Source organism: Melopsittacus undulatus, chromosome 8 (genome assembly GCF_012275295.1).
Source record: "Melopsittacus undulatus isolate bMelUnd1 chromosome 8, bMelUnd1.mat.Z, whole genome shotgun sequence".
Classification (NCBI taxonomy): domain Eukaryota; kingdom Metazoa; phylum Chordata; class Aves; order Psittaciformes; family Psittaculidae; genus Melopsittacus; species Melopsittacus undulatus.
The window spans coordinates 7,182,134-7,205,063 of NC_047534.1; the positions used below are offsets into that span (position 1 = coordinate 7,182,134).

Here is a 22,930-nt window from a genome sequence, read left to right on the forward strand (position 1 = left end):
TCATTTCTGCTGGAAGGGAAATACAAGTGCAGAAATTACGTGTGTATGACATCTCTCTGCTTTACATGTATCTTAATGTATATTAAAAGTATTTTTGTTTTAAACAATTTTTCAGTACTTATCTACTGAATAACACCTTCCTTAAGCTAACACATGACAGTCTAAAACACCCTACTTCTTATGTCATCTTTTTCCTGATGAGAAGAGGAAGTTTATCTCCTCATCTTTAATGGAGATATTCACAGAAGACCATGATACAGACTGCAACTGAAGAAGCTCACTCTCTCCTCAATGGTGCTAAAGATCCTTGTCACTCTCAATGAAAGGACAAATGGGGCACAAACTTTCTGCCAGTGAGACAGACCTAAAAATTTTAATGGATCTTAACACAAGCAGATAAAGGTGACTGCTTTTTGAATGAGGGCTGTACTATCACTTTTCATGAAGTAGCACAAAACCACACTTGAGTTAACAAAATTAGAGTACCAACCCCTCTGTCAGCCCACAACCCCTGACCTTCACAATGACCAACATTAACATAGCATTAAAGAAACAGAGAAAATACCTACAAACTAGGACTTAAAAACAACAAAAAACCAAAAAACCCTTCTGCTACATGTGCAGAAAACAGTCCTAATCTGTTCAAAGTAACAGGCAATTAATGCTTTTAGAGCAAGCAACAGTTCATTTGTAAGATTAATTTAAAGATTACTCTGACCATAGACAAAGTCTGATTACTTACAAGTTGATAACTCAAGGACCCTCAACTGAAAAGCCAAGACACCATGTAAGCTGAGACATTCTGTAAGATGCCACTTAAGACTGAAATATAAGCTTAGCTTCACAGAGCAGTTCTTTATGCATATGACACTGAAGAAGATCGAGAGAGAAGAGCTGTCTTGCTTTTAAAGTTCCAGACATTTACATGCTCTGTACTTTCCCAGAGGTTCATCTTAATCACACAAGATCTTTTGGAAAGCACCAAAAAACATGAAAAATCTCAGTGACAGGTAAGCAGAAATACGAAGCAGGAATTCTGGTTTACAACATAGCTCCAGAAAACTAAGACTGGTAAATCCAGACCAAGCTCAAATACAGAAACATGGAATAGTTAGGGTTGGAAAGTACCTCAAGATCATCTAGTTCCAAACACCCTGCCACGGGCAAGGACACTTCACACCACACCATGTCAGCCAAGGCTCTGTCCAACCTGGCCTTGAAACTGCCAGGGATGGAGCATTTATCCTTTCTTTGGGCAACCTGTTCCACTGCCTCACTACCCTCACAGTAAAGAACTTTTTCCTTGAATCTAAGCTGAACTTTCCCTGTTTAAGTTTAAACCCACTCCCCCTTGTTCTGTCCAAACTGTTGATCTGGATTTTCTGGATAACATCCTGTTTACCTAAAAATTAGAAGGGCAGTAAAGAAATAGCTACTAAAGTGATGCTATGCTCATTCTTGACAAAAAAAAAAAATCTTTAAAACAACTGAGAATTTTGAACACAGCTCTTTCCCCTGCCCTCTCCCCACATTTCAGAGACACACTCGGACACTGATAAGATTCCTTTTGATTACAGAGTTTCCATCCGCAGCAAAGAATTCATTGTGCTGGGTGGCAAAACTCTTAAGAAAATTATCTTGCCCATTCAGGGTATACTTTGGAATTTTTCATTCCTATTCAGCTCGAGTGAAGAAATCGTTGTAGAAAGAAGCCAATCCAAACTCTAAACTATCATATGTCCACAAAAGAACAATGAAGGCAGTTTTTCTCCTCCTTTCACTGCTGAGAAAGCTCTCAAAGGGAGCATTTCTCAGCATTATTCTGTTCTTTGATGTCAAAGGTTTAGCAGGAGAGAAGGAACAAAGCACAGATAGTCAAAGAGTTCTGCATTTGAAGTTCCAGTAAAAAAAAATTAATTTCAAAGTAAAATTTGGTTTTAAAATATATAACATTAGGATGGAAAAAATGACCTATCAAAGCTTCAATGGTCCAGACTGCTGCAGACAAAGTACTTAGACTGTAAGAAGTGGTGCAAGAGCCCCCAGTGGCTCCAAACAGGAATCAAGACGCAACTCAGATGTTGATGGAAATGATTATGCAACCAAACGTAGTTGAAAGTGTCTATAAAACATAGCTGCCAACATTAATCTGGAAATAATTGAAGACAAGAGTTTACTCCAAGACAGCTCCTCAGCCTGGATACTTCTGAAATGGAAGGCAGGCACTGTAATTATCTATCCATCACCTAAATGCAACTAGTGCTGAGAAGCAGAAAAACAAACATGAACCTTGTAGTGTGACAAAAGGACAAAGTAGGCACTATTTACAAATGGTTTCTCATAATGCTAAAGCAGCCTTTGCTATCTTCAGTACAGTAATTACAATCCTATTAATTTATGTGCATTTACTCTTATTACAAAATTAATAAAAGCCATATTTTCATTTTCTGTATAATTAATTGAATTACAAAAATGTGCAAGTATATTGATCAGTTTAATTTCTTCTGGTTTCCCACACTTCATTTGTTAATGAAAACACTGAATTTATTAATTAAAATCAAATCAAATCTAGAACTAAGCAAAATAATTATTTCTATCCCATAGACATTCATGTTTAATCAGACTTTAACATATGAACTCTTCAACAAAAAAAATAATTACTTGTTATTAAACTGAAGTTTACTGAGAAACTCATTGCATCTCCTGACTTTACCTGTTTTTCATGTCCAGGGCTATGTTGTTGTTCTGTGTTTTATATGTTAGTCTATATCGATCAGATAGCAAACCTGAAAACTTTACCTGCCATTTAGATAACATGAAGACATGCAAAGACTATGCATGAGCATGTAAAACCTGAGAAACCTCTCCATTTTTTAACTAAAGACTGTAACTGAACCGTAATTAAAATTTCTTAATCCCCAGATCTCTCTAACACTCAGGAAATAAACCATGACAGACCAAAAATAACTTAAATCCAACAAAAACTGAGCATGTCAACAACACAGCAATGAAAAACTGACTGTCCTACTATTGCACTGTAAAGACACATAAACCATTTCTAAAAATTAAAAAGTAGTCCAAATCTGTATTTCATGTAGACTACTGCAATTGGAAGGGAGCTACAGTGATCATGTAGTCCAACTGCCGGAAAATTCAGGGCTGACCAAGTATTAAGGGAATTGTTCAACTGCCTTTTAAACACTGACAGGAAAAGGGCATTGACTGCCTCTCCAGAAAACCTGTTCTTGGGTTTGACCACCCTCTTGGTAAAGAAACGCTTCCTAACGTCCAGTCTGAAATGCCCCTGATGCAGCTTTGAGCTGTTGCTACACATCCTATCACTGGATCCCAGGGAGAAGAGACCAGCACTTCCCTCACTTCCCCTCCTCAGGCAGCTGTGGAGGACAATGAGGTTGTCCCTCAGCCTCCTGTTCTCCAAAACCAGGTAAAGCCTAAGTCCTCAGCTGCTCCTCACAGGACATGCCTTCCAGCCCTTTCACCAGATGTGTTGCCCTCCTCTAGACACATTCTAGTACCTTCTCATCCTTCTTAACCTATGAGACCCAGAACTGCATGCAGTCCCCCAGGTGAGGCCGCACCAAGACTAAATACAGCATGATGATTATCTCTTGACCAGCTGGTTATGTTGTTTGATGCACCCCAGGATGTGGTTTGCCCTCTAGACTGCCAAGGCGTGCTGCTGACTCCCACTGAGCCTGCTGTCAACCACCATGCCCAGATCCCTTTCTGCAGGGCTGCTCTCCAGCCACTCCTCTCCCAGTCTATACTTGTACCCAGCGTTACTCCATCCCAGGCACAGAATCTAGCACCTGAATTTGTTAAATTTCATGCCATTAATCATTGTCCAATGATTATTTCCATCCCCACCCCCATATGCTCCCATTAAAGACACACAGAATGTTTCTACTACCCTTTTACTCCCTAGTACACTTCGTCCATTAAAAATTTAATCATATGGTTCAGGACTTTCATTATCTGCTGTCATGCAACTGTTGTGCTTCAAAAAGGACATCATGCAATACATAGCGTGCATAAGATATGTAGGTCATATCTACAACTGAGTTGCTTTCACAAGATTCCCATCAGCTCACTTATTTTCACAACATTTTATCAGTGAAATGCCTGAAAAAACACTGCAAGTCTACTTGTCAAGCTCAGTCAACCAGTTATCTTTAAGGAAAAGCTGATATAGTTTGGATAGGAATTCATGCAAAATTCAAAATCCTGGCAATCCAAAACACTGATGCCAACCAGTGTCACCTTCTGTCATATACTTGTGTAGCTTTAACACTTTTCACCAAATGTATCAAAACCCTGCTCTACTGTACACAAGCTTCTCTAAGAATTTTACATCAAATCAGATACTCAAGACATGTAACTCCACTGATAAAGAGAAAATTAAATGAAGCAAAAAAGCCACATCCCATAAGTATCTTTTTTATTAGATCTGATTAAAGTTATTGATTCAATTTACCTAACAATGATGTAAATTTGTGTAATAGGATTTTTATAAACTAGTTATCCAAAGCACTAAAGTCATTTTCCTCATCAAAAGTAAGCTGTTTTGAAAGAGTTCGCATAATATTGTTAGTTTGGAATTCTGGGGTAAAAATGTCATTAAGTTCCGGCATCACTGTAAAACAGAAATCATTATCATCCCTTATGTGCAGCAGGCAGTTCTATGTAAATGGCAAAAATATCCCAGTGAAGTAATCTAATTTACATTTAAATACATATGTGATTTGACCACAGTTTTGGGTTTGGTGAATGACAGAAAGATGCTCTATTCTACATTCTCTCTCAGGAAAAATAATGGAAAAACAAAAAAGCAGAATGCTTCACAGTTGAACTCTGGGGAAAGAGGGAGGAGTGGAATTTCTCTAGGAATTAAAAGTAACATTTGATAAAACAATTTAAACATTTACCTGTTGTAAATTGTCCTTTTAACTTCTGGAACACGGGATCTTGAGCTGTTGCCTGTGCTCTTCTAGCTAATGACTCTGAGGCTGCACTAGAAAACATGGTGGACACATTCGAGACATTCTCAAGGCCTACTCCAAACGTGCTGACTAACTTCTTGACAAAATTTAGTGTATGAGGAGTGATTTTGGCATCTGAAACAGCTCCACTCTTCTCAAAGGCAACTGAATAGCACTTTGCCAAGCCCTGCTGCAGTTGTCTAAGAACCTAAGGAATAAAAAAGACAAAATAGTCGGGAATATTAGGCCTTCTGATTTGACACTGCATTTTATACAGTAAAGTTATCTTCTCAGAAACATTTATTTAAAACTCAATTTTTAGATTGCACCAGAGGGTCAGTCAGAATGACAGAGCTGATTCTTATCAGCACTGCAAACAAACTGAGCAGGGGAAATGCTGCATCACAAAGTACACCTCTCTTACAACAGCAGCTGAGTTTTAGATTTCATAGTGTGTGATATATTAGGAAATGATGTGTTATTTTTCAAATAAACACTGCTAGGTAGACAGAACAGAGTAGCCTGACACTTTGAGAAGCAAATAATGAAAGCAGAGTGACTCCCCCATCTGCTCCCTGATATAATTCAAAATTCAGACAATAATCACCACCTGCCACAGACACCAGAACAAGAGAGAAACCAGTAATCATGAAACTTAGTGTAAGAATATAAATTTTCAGTTAGTACAAGTAACAGGTTGAATCCTAGAGGCATTCACGAAATGTGTAGTTTAGGGAAACCTCTGTATTGCTTCCAGAAATAACCAACCTCCTTAAAACTCTCATCAGAACAATGAGTTTTACAAATACACAAGTTTATTAATCAAAACAAATAGGTATGTTTTAATGTTTAAAACTAATTCTAGATAACCGTTTTGTAGTTAACTTTTCCTTAGATGTTGCATACACATGAAGGTGTATTAAAGCCAAATACCTCTTCGTGCCAGTTCTCTCTGAACCAGACCATCTGATCTACAATGCCTTCCAGAGAAGACAAAAGTGTTGGATGTAATTCTCGCTGCATGTGCATAATTCTGCTGCATCGCCACATCGGTGCTGTGGCTCTGATTGGCCCAGGATCTGAAGCAGAGTGGGACTGATTTCCAACTGAACTTGGCTGTTGTTGCCCAGAATCTGGAAAGTAGAAAATTAAGAAAAAAATAAAAATTACCTTTCCTAAACTTGATACATGCCTGCATGAAGCAAAATAAACTGTTTGAGAAATCTGCTTTAGATTTGCATGAAGTATTAATCATGTATTACCTACCAAAATCAAGAAAATCTGCTTCTTACAAAGAAAACTCTACTCCAAATGCCATTCAGTAGAACATACTTCCTAAAGCTAGAACAATACAAACTCTCTTCAGAAACACACAGGAGATGTAGCCTCAGCTTTTACACTACCAAGTCATGCTCCTGAAGTAACTAATGCTGTTTCATATCCAATCAAATAACTTAAACCATGTTTTTTTCCTCCCTTTCCTCTCCTTTTTTCCTCTCCTGGGATTCCCAGAAAATTGTATGGGACAAAAGAACAATTAAATTCTGTGCAATCATTTGACACAACAATTTTAGATAGGACTTGGTTTTGGAAAAAAAAAAACGAAAGATCTTACTCATATACATAATGGTGCAAGTTGCTTCTGTTCTCCCCACTCCCAGACATTCCTTCAAAGCCTAAACTGCTTTTATTTCACGTAAACTTAAATGTTCATTTTACTTGAAGATTCACTGTAAAAAGTTATTATGGAGACACTGAAGTACAGATTATTCAAAGAAAACAGTTTACCTCACTTGAGTTACATGAACTCCTCTTTTGTTACATTATCTCTAAAAGCTTGACTCATTTGAAGAGGAACTGAATGTTACATGGTTCATGCTTATAAATAAACATTAGCCTAGAATGTCCTAGAAAACGATAATGCCTTTCTGTACTTGTAATCCAAGAATTTTCTACCTGTCCACCAATTCCTAACGATAAAAATCCAGCAAAGAACATGTGATCCTCAGTAAGTAAGGTAATATGAGAACCAAAGAGATTAAACTCTTCTTCTTGGTGAGTATTTTAGTCAAGGAAATTCAAGACAGCTCAAGCCATCCACAGATTTAATTTTACAGAAACAAATGCAAGGAAAATTTACCACAAACTTTTTTCTTTAGACTTGCTAAATTGGTATAATTTCTAGAGAACCTGTTTTCCCAGTAAAATCGGGTGAAATTCAAACCAGTAAGTTACAAAGAGCCCAAACAATCTGATCATTATCAAGCTCACCGCTTTTGTAGCGTTCTCGTTGTTCTATCTTCAAGGTCAAATAGAGGGTTCTGATAGGGAAGTAGACAGCTTGGGGATAGACTCTTCCCACCTATTTGGAGATACACATATGCATATTTCTCAGTTAAGGAAAACTATTACAGATCAGCTCAACACATACAGATTCACTGTGTAAATGAGTGCAATTCATAACTATCAGCTCCTTGTTTTAAATAACAGCTTAGGGAAAACTAGGAAATCTTTAGGTTTCAGTAACAGAAACCTAAAAAGGATGAAACAATAACTCCCTATGCACACTGTTAAGGCATTACCTGATCAGGGCTTCCAGATCATATTGCCTAATAAACCTGAAAACAGACAGAGCACCAGCTGGGCCAGCTCAAAGATCTTACGTACATAATGGAAGAAAACCAGACATGATGACAGCAGTTAGTCTTTAAATTAGGCCACAATTCCCAGCAAGCCCTGTGACACTTGATAAGAAGGCCCATTAGAGAGCAACTTTGCTCCATCTAATTATGGCACTTAATGTAATGGTATACCAATTTCACCCAAAAATAAAAGATTTTGTGGCTTCCATTAAAAAATAAAAAAGCCAAACAAAACCCACAGCAAAACCTAGAGAGATCCTAACATTCAGCATCCCCTTTAAAATCTGTAGATCTCAATTATCTAGTAACTGAAAGTACCACCCACGATAGAGCACATCTCAAGACATGACTAGAGGCTTTTCCAGCTACAATTTTACTAAATCATGGATTCTTTCTCCATCCAAGTGGGTACGGTAAGTGGTAGAAATTCTGCAATGGCATTTAACTGTTCAGTAATATGATATTTGTGGCAGATTGCTATCCTGACACATATGCTTCATGCTGCAATGCAATTACTTCAAGAGTAAATTGTCTGAAGTAAGGTTTAGGTTCTAGTACTTTTTCAAACTAAGAGTTTTAAGTCAGTAACACAGAAAATTTTGTACTTTTTATTTTATATTGCCTCTATGGGCCTTAAGTTTAAAGGCAAGATAAACAAAAACATCTGTGATATTTATGAGCTCTGACTACAGTCAGACTTGAGTAGGCACTCACTTCTAAGAACTTTTGTACCCCTGTCAACAAATAAAAAGTGTCTATAACTCACTGAAATAAGTTTCTTCTGTGTGCTTCAGAAGACAGCTGAGCACAGTGCTGGTGTCAGACAATAGGAACCATATGCATCAGAGATTTTGCTTTAGCTACTGTGTTTTCTTAAACTTGGTGTATGGTCTTTTCAAAGTTTCATTTTCATTTAATGTAGGGAAAGGGAAGGAAATACATGTATACAGATGCACAAACTTATCTAGATTTGTGTATCTACGCGCATGCAAGCACACATGGACATGTTCTCTCTCTACAAAAATTGACATTCTCGGAACTTTGAACGAACAAAGATAAGGGTTAGTGTAAAAGAAGTTGGCTATTACAGATTCATAGAATACCCTGAGTTGGAAAACACCCACATGGATCATCAAGTTCATATCTCAAAAATCAACAACACTACCACTATGAGAAATTCAGCACAACAGTTGTCCTTTGCCAGTTTTCAAGAAACACAGGAGCATTGCACATAGAAGTGGCCTGAGGCACAGGCTATTGTAAGAGCTTCCTATGTTCACCTATACAGTAATGAATGAACATCAAAATGCTTCCAGGTTGTGCACACACTAAAACAGAGCTGAAGTTAGACCATGAACAGTTAACATCCCTGAAAACACGATGTTTGAACCCTGTTCACAGTAAGCAATCACAAAACACCATCTAAAAGCACACCAACAGAAAGATGTCACTTCTCCCTTAGCCTACAGACACGCTTAAACTAGCTTTACACTGAGATACCGGTCTATGTTCTACTCTTAGATTCTGACTCAGAGCAGACAGCAATAGGCAGTAAAATCTTGAAATCCCAAAGCAAGATTAATCAAAACTCATATCTGTCAGCTCAAAGGCACACATCCAGGAAGTCAGTTTCTTCATCTAACTCCCTAAACCTTATCCTAATTTGTCTAAACATTTGTCACACTGAACTTAAGTGAAAATTTACAAAGCCCTTTACAAAGGTAATGATTTCTGATGGTGACATACAGAGCCCTGTTTTCCTAAAGTCAACTCCAGTAAAAACCAAAGCACTAACTAAATAGTTTGCCTTTTAGTCACTAAAAGCTAACAATTCTTTATCACTACTCCTACGTTACAAGCACTTAACTACATATTTCTAAATGTGTTCTATAATGTTCATCACAAAGCCGCAGTAAACATGATTCCAGAGGGAAAGCTATAATGCCTCATGCACATATGGCACAAAATTTAACTGGATTTAATTTCATTAAGTAACACTTTGTAATCTCAAATATTCTACTTACAGACAGAAATTACCATTTTGTCACTCATCAACAGTCGCAAACAATCGCATTTTTAAGGCCCGGTATTTTCTTATTTTGCTTTGAAAAATATGTGTATCTCATCTTGAAAACAGATATTACAGACAATAAAAAATATCGTTATTATCTTTTGTACCTGACTAATGAGGTTCAGAAGGAGTTTGCCCTCTGAGCCAACCAGGCATGTCAGCAGCTGCGGAATCCAGGCCAACCACTGAATGGGTGGGACACCGATACAGTACTTGTCTACTGCATCTGCTAAGGTGTTCTTATCATCATCAAAACTCAGCAGCCAAAGAACCTACAAGAGAATTTCAAGAGGACATCTCAGCACTTAAAAATAACACAAAACCCCACAGATATTTTATTAACAGTTTTTTTATCTTGGAAATAACATTTAAAGGATGTAATTTTTACATCCATTATCTCTAAATGTAAGTGTACTACTTGCCATGAAACAAGACAGAAAATAACAAAAGAGCATGACTGCATTCCACAGATTGTTTGGGGTTTGCTTTGCGGGTGGGTAGAAAATGAGGCATGTCTATAGAACCTAAAATATGCTATTCAAATAAATCAGCTTAAATGCAAGAACATGAGCATTTGTTTGGGTGTTTTTAATTATTTTAATGTCCACCCCAAGAATACTTTTTCTACAGTTTAATTTAATTGAAAAGATATTAAGCACTGACTAAAATCACTAACAGTTATGCAACCAGAAAGGGAGAACAATAAACTTCAGAGTGGTATTGAGCCCACCTTTAATCTAAAAAGAAAAATATTTTCTGTATTTGTTTGCTGTTCAAAACAGATGGTCTTCCACAGTCTGTTACAATTTCTTGCACTTTCTTCATGAGAGAGATTAAATATCCCCAAACTGAGCTTGTTTTGGCTGAAATTTTGATGAATTATGAGTAAAAAAATGACAGAAAAGGCTCATTTGAACTAATTTTCAACACTGACATAAAAGTTAATATGAATTATCCATAGTAATGATAAACAAATAAAACTATGGTACTTTTTAAAGGACCAAAGGATGCCTTTCTGCAAGTAAGAACAATGATGATCAGGGGCTGGAGCACCTCCCATATGAAGACAGGCTGAGAAAGTTGGGGCTGCTCAGCCTGGAGAAGGGAAGGCTGCGTGGAGACCTCATAGCAGCCTTCCAGTATCTGAAGGGGGCCTAAAAGGATGCTGGGGAGGGACTCTTCATTAGGGACTGTAGTGACAGGGTAAGGGGTAATGGGTTAAAACTTAAACAGGGGAAGTTTAGATTGGCTATAAAGAGGAATTTCTTTCTTGGTAGGGTGGTGAGGTACTGGAATGGGTTGCCCAGGGAGGTTGTGAATGCTCCATCCCTGGTGGTGTTCAAGGCGGGGTTGGACAGAGCCTTGGGTGACATGGTTTAGTGTGAGGTGTTCCTGTCCATGGCAGGGGGGTTGGAACTAGATGATCTTAAGGTCCTTTCCAACCCTAACCATTCTATGATTCTATAAGTATTTCACCACATTACATAGTACAAATGCTGGATGTAACTTGTCCCCATTCTCCCACAAAACATCCCATACCTAAATAAAAGCCCAGATACCCTAATGAAGTAGAAAAAGCCAAGATGAGTTACATGCAGTGACTCAAGAGCAACCATATGCAGATTTTCTGCCTAAATTAAAGCCCTCCATCAGTAACTAGTACTTCTCTAATTGGCAGTGAACATTATCACAGCCTTTTTTGAAAGGCTGCAGCTCAAATTCTCTTTTTCAGCACCTAGCTGTTACCTTTGCTAAATACTTTCTTGATTTGCTCTCGTTCTGATGACGACAGGCATGCAGGTAGCAAGTAATAGCAGAGACACCCAGGTGAAGCTGACGTTCTTTCACAAAGATATTCTCCAGGTAATCACCCCACATTGCCCATGCTTTCACGAGCACATCATGCATTTGCACAGCTGCAGAAAAAGCTTTGTTTGCTTCTTCAGACCTGCATCGTGCCAATAAAGAGTATTAGTTTTATACTAACAAAAGGTTGGTTACTAAATTATGTAAGACTCAGGTTTCTGATAGGGTACTCAATTACTTTCTTAATGATATTTTTACATTAAGTTCTCTAGTAAGGTCCCGTATGACTTTTTTGTCTTAGCTTTTCTTAAAGTTCAGCACCTATAAAAGTAAATGCTTTATAATGGAAATGCTTAAGATCTCTAGATACTCCCTGAAAAACCCTAAAACACTTCAGTGCGTTACAACTGCAACCCAAGCAATGACACTGTGAGAAAGAAGAACGAATGACAACAGAAGAAGAGCAGCAAACGTATAAAAAATAGTGCTTCTCTCCTGAGCAAACAGGGAGTAGGAAAAAGCAAGATTGGAAGATGTTACATTATCCTTCTCTTCATCTTACTCATTCTCCCATCAAAGCCATGAAAGGATTTACAATCAACATGACCTGGAAAAAGTCAGTTCCACATCCCCACATCTTTAGAATTTTATTTTTCAACAGGAAAAGTGAAGAAATATGAAGGTTAATTGCACGGTTCTTGGTAACAAAAGGATTATTTGTTTGATACTTCTGAAGTTTTCTCCAGGTTTCCTCACGTGTTCCTAGTCCAAGATTTGGCACAATTCATCTCAATATATATACAGCCCTTAAATCCATGTAATTTTTCAGGCATAACACTAAAGGATGAGCACACTACCGCACACATTACTGAAATGAAGAACCTTTTAAAGCATTCCAAGATCCATTATTACTAGAAAGTGCTTCATTTCTGCCTTACAGAATAAGCATTGAAATAAACCGTACAAAAGTAATATAATGCTTGTCTGACTGATTTTTAGAAATTAACTGGAATATATTTTTTATATGAGAATATTAGCTCAGAGGATTATAGTGATAAATTAAAAAGACAAGCTACTGAGGCAAAACCATAAAAAGGAAAGCAACTTTGTTGAAGTTTCTATTATTTTCTATGTTATATTAATGTTACTGGCTTTCAGAGGCTTGCTGTACCCTAGATCAAGGTTCTGAAGTGAACTACCACAGCAGCAGCCTGATAGATGACTTTGTATCACTACCTCCCCTTTACAAAAAGGGGACTTTTCAGTTGGTTTTCTTTTCTCCTTCTCTACAATTCATCATTCTTGACACCTGAGCTGACTTTTTAAAAATGGTTTCTATCACCTTGCTCAGCAAATGGACAGCGCAGGGAGACGCAAGAGCAAAGGTGACCTTTAACTTCCACTGCAGTTGACACACAGGTAATCAGTTGTCACACATTCTCAGCTTCAGTGCTGCCATTGGTCCTAACTGTAACCTTCCTAAATTCCTGACCTCAACCGCAGTGCTAAAAATGCCTGTATGCTTTTGGATAAGGTTAAGAAACTGTTACTACATCAGAACCATGTTTTAAACAGAAACCTTTATCCATTCTACCCTGAAAGAACAAATAGAGACAATTTAACTGCCTTTTACTTTATCTGCATGAATTAAAAAAATTTAAAAGATGGGGGGGGGGGGGGTTGTGTCACACTTTCTTCTCTTTCACCTCAACTGGAACTACGCATGCTTGTGGCCATAAGAAAAGCCCACTATACTTTCCATCAAAATAACTGCATTCTGTCTATTTAAAATTCTCTCTCGTAGCCACAGAAGAAGATATTAATCATTTCCTGACTTGAAATGCTGTGGGAGGTTGCAGTGTACAGCTTAAAACCTGATGGATTTCATTCTGTAAGTGTCCACAGTTGTAGTGGCAAAGGAATTATTCCACCCATACATAACATGTAGCACTATTGCCATTATACACCATGCATACTAAAAGCTATTGAAATCTGAAAGGTTTTCTTGGCATCATCAAACAAAATTTGATTGCTGAAATATCTGTTTAGTGATTTAAAGAGAGATGTTCTTCAAAGAATAAAATGCCTGACAGCACAAAGCAAAATATTACAGAAGTACATGTGTGAATGCAAGGCTTGCACCTCGGTGTTTAATTGCTGCAATGCAAGATGTCTCCAAAGCACACCACATTAGTCTTTTCAATTCAATTATCTGAAATGAGTGTGGCATTGCTATATTGCATCACACACCAGATTTGTCTAAACACTTCGAACTATGCCACCACACATTTTCCTATGACTTAACCAGTTGCAGCTATAGAAGGAATATATACAATGACAATGAAACAGAAGTGACAGAAACAAAGAGGTAGGCTAATTTTGCTTAAGTAGCTGCAAGCTTATAGACTGATTTTTTTCCTTGGTTTTATATATCATATTTACATTAAAACACAATTAAAACAACCTCCTTTGTCAACTACACTAAGACATCAGTTAGATGTCAGTTTGCTAAGTACTCACATAACCAGAGAGGGAAAGTATTTAAAACACGCATCTTATGCTGCAAAGCTTTGGACAAGCCTGTTCTCCCTGCCTCTTCCCTTCTCACCCCTTGAAATAGAAAACTTTTAAAAAGAACTAGTGCCATGTTTGCTTTAACTAGTTCTTTCCTACAACACTTACAAATATGAGCAGCCATTGCATCTTCAAGATGCAATGAACTCTCACTTAAACTTTTATTTTCTTATACAGTTGTGACAAATTTTAGGCTGGTATAAACATATGGAACAAGTTTCCTGCTCAAATATTGTGCTGAAATACTTCAGCTGCATTTCTCTGATGTGCGCTAGTGCCTCTTCCAGCCAACACACTTACTTGTTAATCTGTGCCAAGAACATTCCCTTCAATGCATAAAACTCAGCAGTCATCTCCTTAGTGAAGTACTTCAGATTGGTTGATTCAATAACTTCAAGACCCTATTAAATATATAAGCCTTAGTGAAAAAATCCTTCTAAAATGGGAGGTTTTATTAAGATGAAAGTGCCATAAAACAAGAGCCAAAACATTCTCTTGAAATTTAAATAGCATGAGTTTCTAGTATTTAATTTTCATTTTAAAAAATCTGGACTGGCAGCTACACAAAGCTGTTAGATGCTATAGACAACATTCATGAGGTGATGGGTTATATTTTCCATCTTGTTCTTTTTTATGTTATATTATTATATATATTATGCTCTATTACATTATTCTTATAAGGTCCCAGCTTGCTGACCTTGTAATCATATGTCAGTGGGTTTTGGCTACAGCCACATTTTTTCCTTTCCTTTTAACACATTTCATTTCACTTCAGGTTGCCAGCGTCCATCGCTCATGAGTCAGACACTCAAAACTGACTTAGAGCTCCAGTTAGTAGTTTCTTCCTATTGCAAATAACATATTTTTCAAAGTCTTTTCCATTTATTTATCTTGTAAGATTTCAAAAAACATATTTCTACTTTACTTTTATGCAGCTAATTTTTAATATAGTCACAGTATTCTGTTTAAAGACAATAATGACTAGTTTTGACTAACAGTATTACTTAACAGTATAATACACTATACATGGGTTTAACACAGCCAGTGAAGTTCAGATCCTGTTCTGTATACACGCAGTTTATTTAAATCTATGTATCTGATGGCCCTTGTAATCCTCCAAGTTCCAACAACAACTTCAGAGATAAAGCTACCATACCTGCATACATTCATTTTTGCCCATGACTCCAGCCAGCTGAAGATAACATTTAACTTGCTGGCGAATCTTCTGAAAGCAGTCCACAATAGGCACAGTTGGAATTGTATGAATGCGACTCAGTATATCCAGAGCTACGTTGACCAGCCCTTGTTTTCGAGCTATCTTCCCATACTGGATAATTGCCGATGCAGAAGCATGAACTCCCAACATGGCGTTATTGGAACTAGGATCATGCTGAGAACTGTTTTCATAAGCAGTTACAATGGCTAGAAATAAAACATGAGATGCCTATCATTATAAATGAAACTATATATACAGCAATATCTTACACAGCAATACATATGAAATTATGACTTAAGATAATGAAACACTTAAATGGAAATTGAATAAAAACAAATACTTGGAAAAAAACAACATTCCTGTATGTTTAAATAACAAATAAAAAAAAAAATTAGAGAACTTATTTCAAACAATGTGTTGTCTGGAAAATTACATGATGAATGCATGCTGGACCAGGCAGTTTTACCCTGGTAATGATGTTGTCTCCACATGAAAATGCTGCTCCAGTGGGATAAATCATCTGACACAATAGGTAACCTGTTCCTCCAAGTCTTTACAACAGTCTTCATATCATGTAAGCTGTTGTTCCTCCCCAGATTAGTTGGTTGCAATCCTGCATTTATTTGGGCTGCTTCCTGAAGTTCAATTATCTGCTGTGCTGCCTAGAAAACATTAAACAATATAAATATCATAGAAAATGGAACAATGGTCAATTTCACTGTTAGAGAAAGGTCTCCATGAATGATGCCACCTTTAAATGACTAAGTAAAGATGAAATTATTTATGCTGGTTTAGTGACCTATCTATTAGCTGCTTAAATGATCTATAACTAACCTATTCATCAACAAAACTTTAGTCCTTGATAGTAGTAGTCCTTGACAGCATTCAGATGAGAAGTCCCTAATCCTCTATTTTGAACTGCAAATGCTTCACAAGCTATTCTTCAAATGGTAGTGTTCCGCTTTTAAGAAAAAACAAGCCAGACCAACTAAAAACACACCAAAGGAGTTTACTTGAATCTACACTTTCTCTTAATCTCCATCCATTTCCCCACACACATCTACATAGAACAACAGGTTAGAATTTAATTCTAATATATAGGTTTGAACTTACACCAACTCTCATCATAGAAAAGCACAAGTAAATATATGCAGTCTGCTAAATACAAGAATCAAGTATAAATACTGGCCTTTAACAAAAACTTTCAACAGAACTTACTAGCATAAATTTCCTGCTCATGCCCTGACTTCTTTACAGAAACTTGTCTCATAGAATGAAACACAAAATCAGGGAATGGTTTGGGTTGGAAGGAACCTTAAAGCTCATCCAGTTCCAACCCCTGCCACGGGCAGTGACACCTTCCACTAGACCAGGTTGCTCCACGCCCTGTCCAACCTGACCTTGAACACTGCCAGGAATGGGGAAGCCACAACCTCTCTGAGGAACCTGCTTCAATGGCTCACCATTTAAAGCCATTCCCTCTTGTCTGGTTACTACCTGCCCCTCTCCAAAGCCCCTCTCCAGATTTCTTGTCAGTCCCTTTAGGCACTGGAAGCTGCTCTAAGGTCTCCCTGGAGCATTCTCTTCTCTAGGATGAACATCTCCAGCTCTCTCAGCCTGTCTTCATTTAACTCAAACGTACAGAAATACTATCTATGTGCTACTGAAGGTGTTTTAAGATACTCTGCAAAGACCCTGGCTTTGAGACCTTACTTAACTTCAGAATGGTTTTTCACTGACATCTCCTATCCTCAAATTAGTAAGAGGACCAAACAGAAGATGGCAGTAGTCTCAAACCTACTAAAGGCAGGAGACATTTTATTAAAACTTCAACAACCTGAAAAGGCCCACAAACTTTAATGGAATTTAATTACCTGCAGTACAATAAAACCAATGAAGTATTCTCTAAGCTACCACTTGGCAGATAACAGTTGTATTCATTGTTAATCAACCAAATAAGATAACTGTCTGTGGGGGGGAGGGGGAAAAAAGGCAGTCCAAATTGACAGAGTGAAATCTCTTGAAACAAAGTAAATTACAGGAAGTATTATTTCCCTACAATCATCTCAGTATCAGCTCTCACAATAGCTTAACCTTCATCCCACACCCATTCATCACGTAAATTTAATTTTCTCATGGGTATTTAATCACATACTATCTGATATTAAAAAAAAAAAAGAAAAAGTAATTACTGCAGTGCAAATTCATGGCTACATTTGTACCTCTGTCAGTCGTGGACTAATTTACCATTTCTTCATGAGGGATATGTACATATAAGATTGTTTTAAAAGCTTGATTTAATTGAAATCTGAAAGCATTTAAGTACTTTATTTAGCAATCCTAATCCTTTCATGATGCAGATGCTTCCATTCTTAGGGGAGAAAAAACTTCTAATACCAGTGAAAACTAAGCAGGATGGAATTTGATTTCGTCAAGATTTCTAGCCCTATTGTATCAGCTCAAGAAAATTAAACATTGTACCTATTTGCTTGACAGCTGCCTCTTAATACTGAGAAAACTTCCATATTCATTCACTTTATTTGATGCATCAACCTATATCATACAAATCTGAAGGTATGGGCTGTTGCGTAAACTCTGTCTACAAGTACAGTCATTTTAGTAGAGGTACCTTGGATCATGCAGATTTAGTTCTTTATGAATCACACCAGGCATGACACACAGGGTGAAACTACTGAATTACAGAAGCCACTCTATCAAACAGAACTCAGAAAGCAAGGTTCTCTGCAGTTCTACAGATAAGGTTCATCCATAGTTCATCAATAAATATATCCCTGTTACGAGATCACATATTGTGTCCACTGATATTTCCAGAATTTCTCCCCTGGTGATGAAAGGTTCCCTCAACAGTAACAAGTGCTCATCTTCATCAGGTACATATTTAGCAGGACACCTAAACAGGAACATAGCCTAAACAGAAAAGGACGGACTGTTTTGTCCAGATCACATACGGAACACAATCCTGCCTCAGCCCCACTTCCATGCTCTGGTTCATTTTCACACACGGTTATTTTCAGCAAGTTTCTGGAAGCATCTCAAGGCCAAATCCTGTTTTTTGAAGATGAATGGCAATAACATATACTCTCAAAAATTCTCTCACAGTTGCAGAATTATTTACATAATTAAATCCAAGAGAAAACAAAAGGGTGTTGATATTTCACATATTTCAAAAAGAAAGAGAAGCCCATTTTTGTTATGGTGGAGTATGTGCAAAAGTTGCGAAGGACACAAGTTAGACATTTTGTCACCATGTAATACATGTTATTTCATCTGACATAAAAATTAAACAGCGTATTCTGTATTATCAGAGTCATGCCAACTGCTTCCCCAAAATATTTCCAGAGGGAAAAAAGTGGTCTCAAGAGTTCACAAGCTCTTCCTGATAGGATGAGCAACAAGTACTTTTCCCTAATTTTCTAAGTGGACCATTTACAAGTAACATGTATGCCAAAGAGAAAGACTAAAAGCACAAGATTTAAAGACATCTTGTTTTGAAACTGAGTTATCAGTGTTGTGTGAGCAAAGTAAAAGATTTCTCACAGCAAAACTAAAGATGTACTCAGTGTATGACAGCATCATAAAACCAGTTTATGTTTAAATAAAGCTGGAAAGCAGTACATTCTTTGCCTTATAATATTTAATGATTTGAGGGCTAAAATACGGCACACAAAATAAGCACTAAGAACCTGTTTGGCAAAGATGAAAGAAAAGCAATCTTTTATTTTTCTTATTTCAAGCACACTCTTTTAGAGAAACAGAAAACAGCATACTCCCTTTTGAGAGGAAAATGCTTTTGTGATTCAGAAGCAGCTAATGAGCTCTACCTTCTAGAAATGCATGACAAAGTTAAGAAAAAAAGTCAAAAAAAGGCATAAGAATGTTATCTTTGCCCATCCTCTGTGTACGTACTGGGTTATCCAACTGGAAATTTACTCATCCTTTTTAAGTCAAGAATTCAAGCATACACAGGAGAGTTTACTTGAACATCAGTGCTGTTAAAAGTCATGTGCAACACACTGCCATAACTTTACTGGAAAATATGAAACTCAAGTTACAAACTTCACCCCCTGTTTTAAATGCTCTTGACAAAGAATTAAGACACTTAAGACTGGGTAACACTCCACTTTTGTAGGGGGCTTTTTTATTTGCTTCTGGGGGAGGTGTTGGGGGTTTTGTTCGTTTCTGAAGTTCTTGTAACCCCGAATTCATTTGCTGCCCCTCACTTCATTCTGGACAGGTCAGCTCACTGCCTCACTGACAGATTCTGCCCCTGCTTTAGGAGCCAGCTTCTCTCAAAACTTTATACTTGCTTTGTCCATTTTTCTCCAGAAACCATACTCTTTCAGATCACAAAGTAGGAAGGCCATAGGGCTCCATTCACTTCCGATCCAAGTATTCCACTCTTCCACTTCAGCAAAAGGCCTCTGACAGCAGTTACCATTGACTCAAATCTTCCAGGTGACCTATTCACAAAAGTGCTCCATAGACTGGAATTAAAAATTAACCTTTCCAATCAGCACAGCTAAATTTGGACTATGTGCACCACCATGCAGCCAAGGAGCATTACTGAAATGCAGCCTTCTACTCAGACCAAAGATATTTTCTTTCCTGTAGCTGGTATCAGATTAGATGGGGGTAGCAGATATCATTCTTCCCCACCCACAACATCTGTCAGTCTGTGAAGCAATGTAATTCACCATGGGAATTCTTTTTCCAATCTTATTACATTTTAATACAATGTTGAACAGAACCTGCCAAATGAGCTAGCTGCATAAATGATAAAGCTGAAGACCAAAGCCAAAGCTTTGAGGTACACGTTATTTCTATCTAAATAAATCCTCTCTCCTTTTCAGCACAACTTTTGTACAGTTAGCTCCCCGTCCAGTGAGAAATATCATATACTTAAAGCCAAGATTCCTTCCTGCTTTCTTCCCCTGATGCAAATGACAACATTCAGCAATATAATGTAGAAACTGCAAAGAAAAGGTAAGGCTCACATTGGCCTGAACACACAGTATTTTCCCTCAAGCTGGTAGTGCTCACCCAAAAAGTCCTTCACTAACAACAGACTTTTACAGTGTCTGGTTCTTTCATCTTAAAGGCCACAGGCATGTTCAGATGTTGCTTAGCCTGTTGAGAACACTGATCCTCAAAGAAACACCAGCAATTCTCAATACACTTTTCCCTTACTGAGATAACTGTTCATGCCCTGATTTAAAATGTAACAGTTTGAACTGAAAAGAACACTTAGGTTATTTCAACATTTCTGCAAATAACTTAATGCAATAATACACCCACCCAACATGGACCTCACTTCAAAACACACCGAATCTTCAAGACCTCCAAGTACTGCAGTGCATTATGCATTAACCCACAAGAAAAACCTGAGCCATCTGCTCAATTTTTAAATAGCTACCTTTATATACCACAAACAGAAAGGATTCAGGTAAAACTATAAAAACTTGAAAAGGAAGCCAAACGAAAATGCATATTCTGCAACTTTTAACAAAAAAATACCATTATGAAAAATCAATCAATACTATACAGTGAGGTATTTTATGCTTATAGTTACTAAAAGTTCTGAAACCAGCTACTGGAAAATAAATGGCAATAAACCCCTTTTCATTCTTACCTGGAGAAGGGGAGTATGGACATGTGAGACTACATGAGGAAGCCTTCGCCATTCTCGAATGGCTAAACTACTCGCCATCTCTACCAGGCGCTCAATGAAGTTAAGCTGTTGCTCTTCTGGATGGCAAATTGCTAAGTATCCTCTGTACATATTCACTTTCCAGGCCATCTCTTTTGGACAACTCAACTCCACCTGTAATGAAAAGGAAAAAAGTCTAGTGAGGACCATTCATGCTCAAAAAGCCTTCTTAAGGAAATGCTCAGTTTTAATTTTTATGAAAATTAGCTCATTTTCTTAAAATATCAAGATTTTTGGCATTAGTGGAGTTTCAGCTCTCTTAAAGTTATTGCAAGGGCAGACGAGCAAATAAACTGCCAATTCAGCACTAGAGCAGAAGTGCCTGAATACAACCCGCTGTTAGGGTATTTTTACCCTGACAACTGCAGTGCAGCTCAGACAGCTGAGTAAGCTGAAAGCAGTCTTGCAACAGAAGCATGAAGCTCACTGCAAACCAATTCACCCTGTATAAACAAAAAAGGTGATCCTCAGCAGGTACCATACACTACCTCTGAAATGCTTCAGGGACTCCAGCACAAGTAATGTCAACTTCTCACTTAAAAGGATCCCATCCCAGTATGTCAGCACATTATGCTAGCATTATACTTCCTAACTGCCTGCTCTAGGACATTACTAAGTTTGTGAGAATAAGCAGTTGATAACTTAGTAAGTAACTAACGTCCCCATTTCTGTCAATGTGATCTCTGAGTACTGGGGCAAAGTCAGGTCAATAATCTTAAAAATGATTTTAAACCATTCTCTTAAATTCCTGGAAGAGCAGAAATACAGCAACTAAATAGCAAAGTACCTGAACTGTCCTGCAAGGAAACAGTATTTTACAGTAAACTTGTCACTAGCTGACACTGTAGGCTTTAAATTTAGACCTTTTTCACTTTTCTTTCTTCCACTTTACATCAAACCCTTTATGGTTTGATACGCAACACACAAATCCCTCTGCATTATCTTCTTGTTGATATACTGTGTCTTAAACATTACAACTGTTATTTCTGTTATCCTCAACTGACTTTCATGCCTGAGCCAGCAACGAGAAACTGCCAGGTAGCAACCTTACACTTACACAGTGAAAATAATCTTTCTTTATTGCATTATTTACTGGATCATTAAACACAAAGGCAATGTGAGCAAATGGAAATGAGACTCAGGTTCTATCAAAGGCCACTTGCTGTTTTAATAGCTCAACTTTAATAGGTAGATTATTAGAAGCGTTTCACAAAGATTTACAAAAACTGATACTATTTGCCATGCTTTCTGACCTCTCTTGTGAATCAACCATGGAACCTGATAAAACCAGCTACATTAAAGAATATCAGTAAAATTGGAATAGTGTGTATAGTAGCATAGAATCAATTATTCTTTCACAACCTAATATTTATGCAAACGTGTCCTGACACTTTGACAAGATTCTGAGTAGAGCCACAAAAGCTCCATTTATGGCTTCAGCAGCATCTTCTCCTCGTAGTTTAGTAAATGTCTCATTACTGAAAATATCTCATTTAATACAACTGCAGCTAAAGCACATCAGCAGTTATTTGCGGTTGTCACTTCCACTCAGCTTGCAAATCTCCAAAACCAGAACCTGTCAGCCATGATCTATTTCATCCTGTTTGAACTGAAGGTTTACAACATACTGTACAATACAGTTCTTATTTTGGGCATTAAAGTATTTTCAAATAATAATATTTCTATAATTAGACACTGAAGTTGCATACTAAAATAGGACACAAAATACTAATTGCTGTAAAACCAAAAGAATTAAAATGTAAATATAACATGTAGGATAATTTTTGTCACCATATACAGCTTGCTACTTACACATTGGGCTTCTCATGGGCTGATAAAAGATAAAATCCATCTTTAGAAATACTCATTTAATTCAAACCATCAGTACTACAA

At 37.3% G+C, this 22,930-nt stretch overlaps 1 protein-coding gene across 1 annotated transcript in view; it reads right to left on the reverse strand.

Annotated features, from left to right (window-relative positions):
• TRRAP (transformation/transcription domain associated protein) overlaps nt 1-22,930 on the reverse strand; it is a 99,761-nt gene that overhangs the window by 13,486 nt on the left and 63,345 nt on the right. The window contains exons 57-65 of the mRNA XM_034065312.1: nt 20,960-21,151; nt 15,776-15,971; nt 15,250-15,515; nt 14,394-14,494; nt 11,460-11,661; nt 9,821-9,985; nt 7,272-7,362; nt 5,934-6,133; nt 4,947-5,208 (exon numbers count right to left, since the gene is read on the reverse strand). Coding sequence (XP_033921203.1) covers nt 4,947-5,208; nt 5,934-6,133; nt 7,272-7,362; nt 9,821-9,985; nt 11,460-11,661; nt 14,394-14,494; nt 15,250-15,515; nt 15,776-15,971; nt 20,960-21,151 — 1,675 coding nt within the window. The remainder of the gene's footprint in view (nt 1-4,946; nt 5,209-5,933; nt 6,134-7,271; nt 7,363-9,820; nt 9,986-11,459; nt 11,662-14,393; nt 14,495-15,249; nt 15,516-15,775; nt 15,972-20,959; nt 21,152-22,930) is intronic.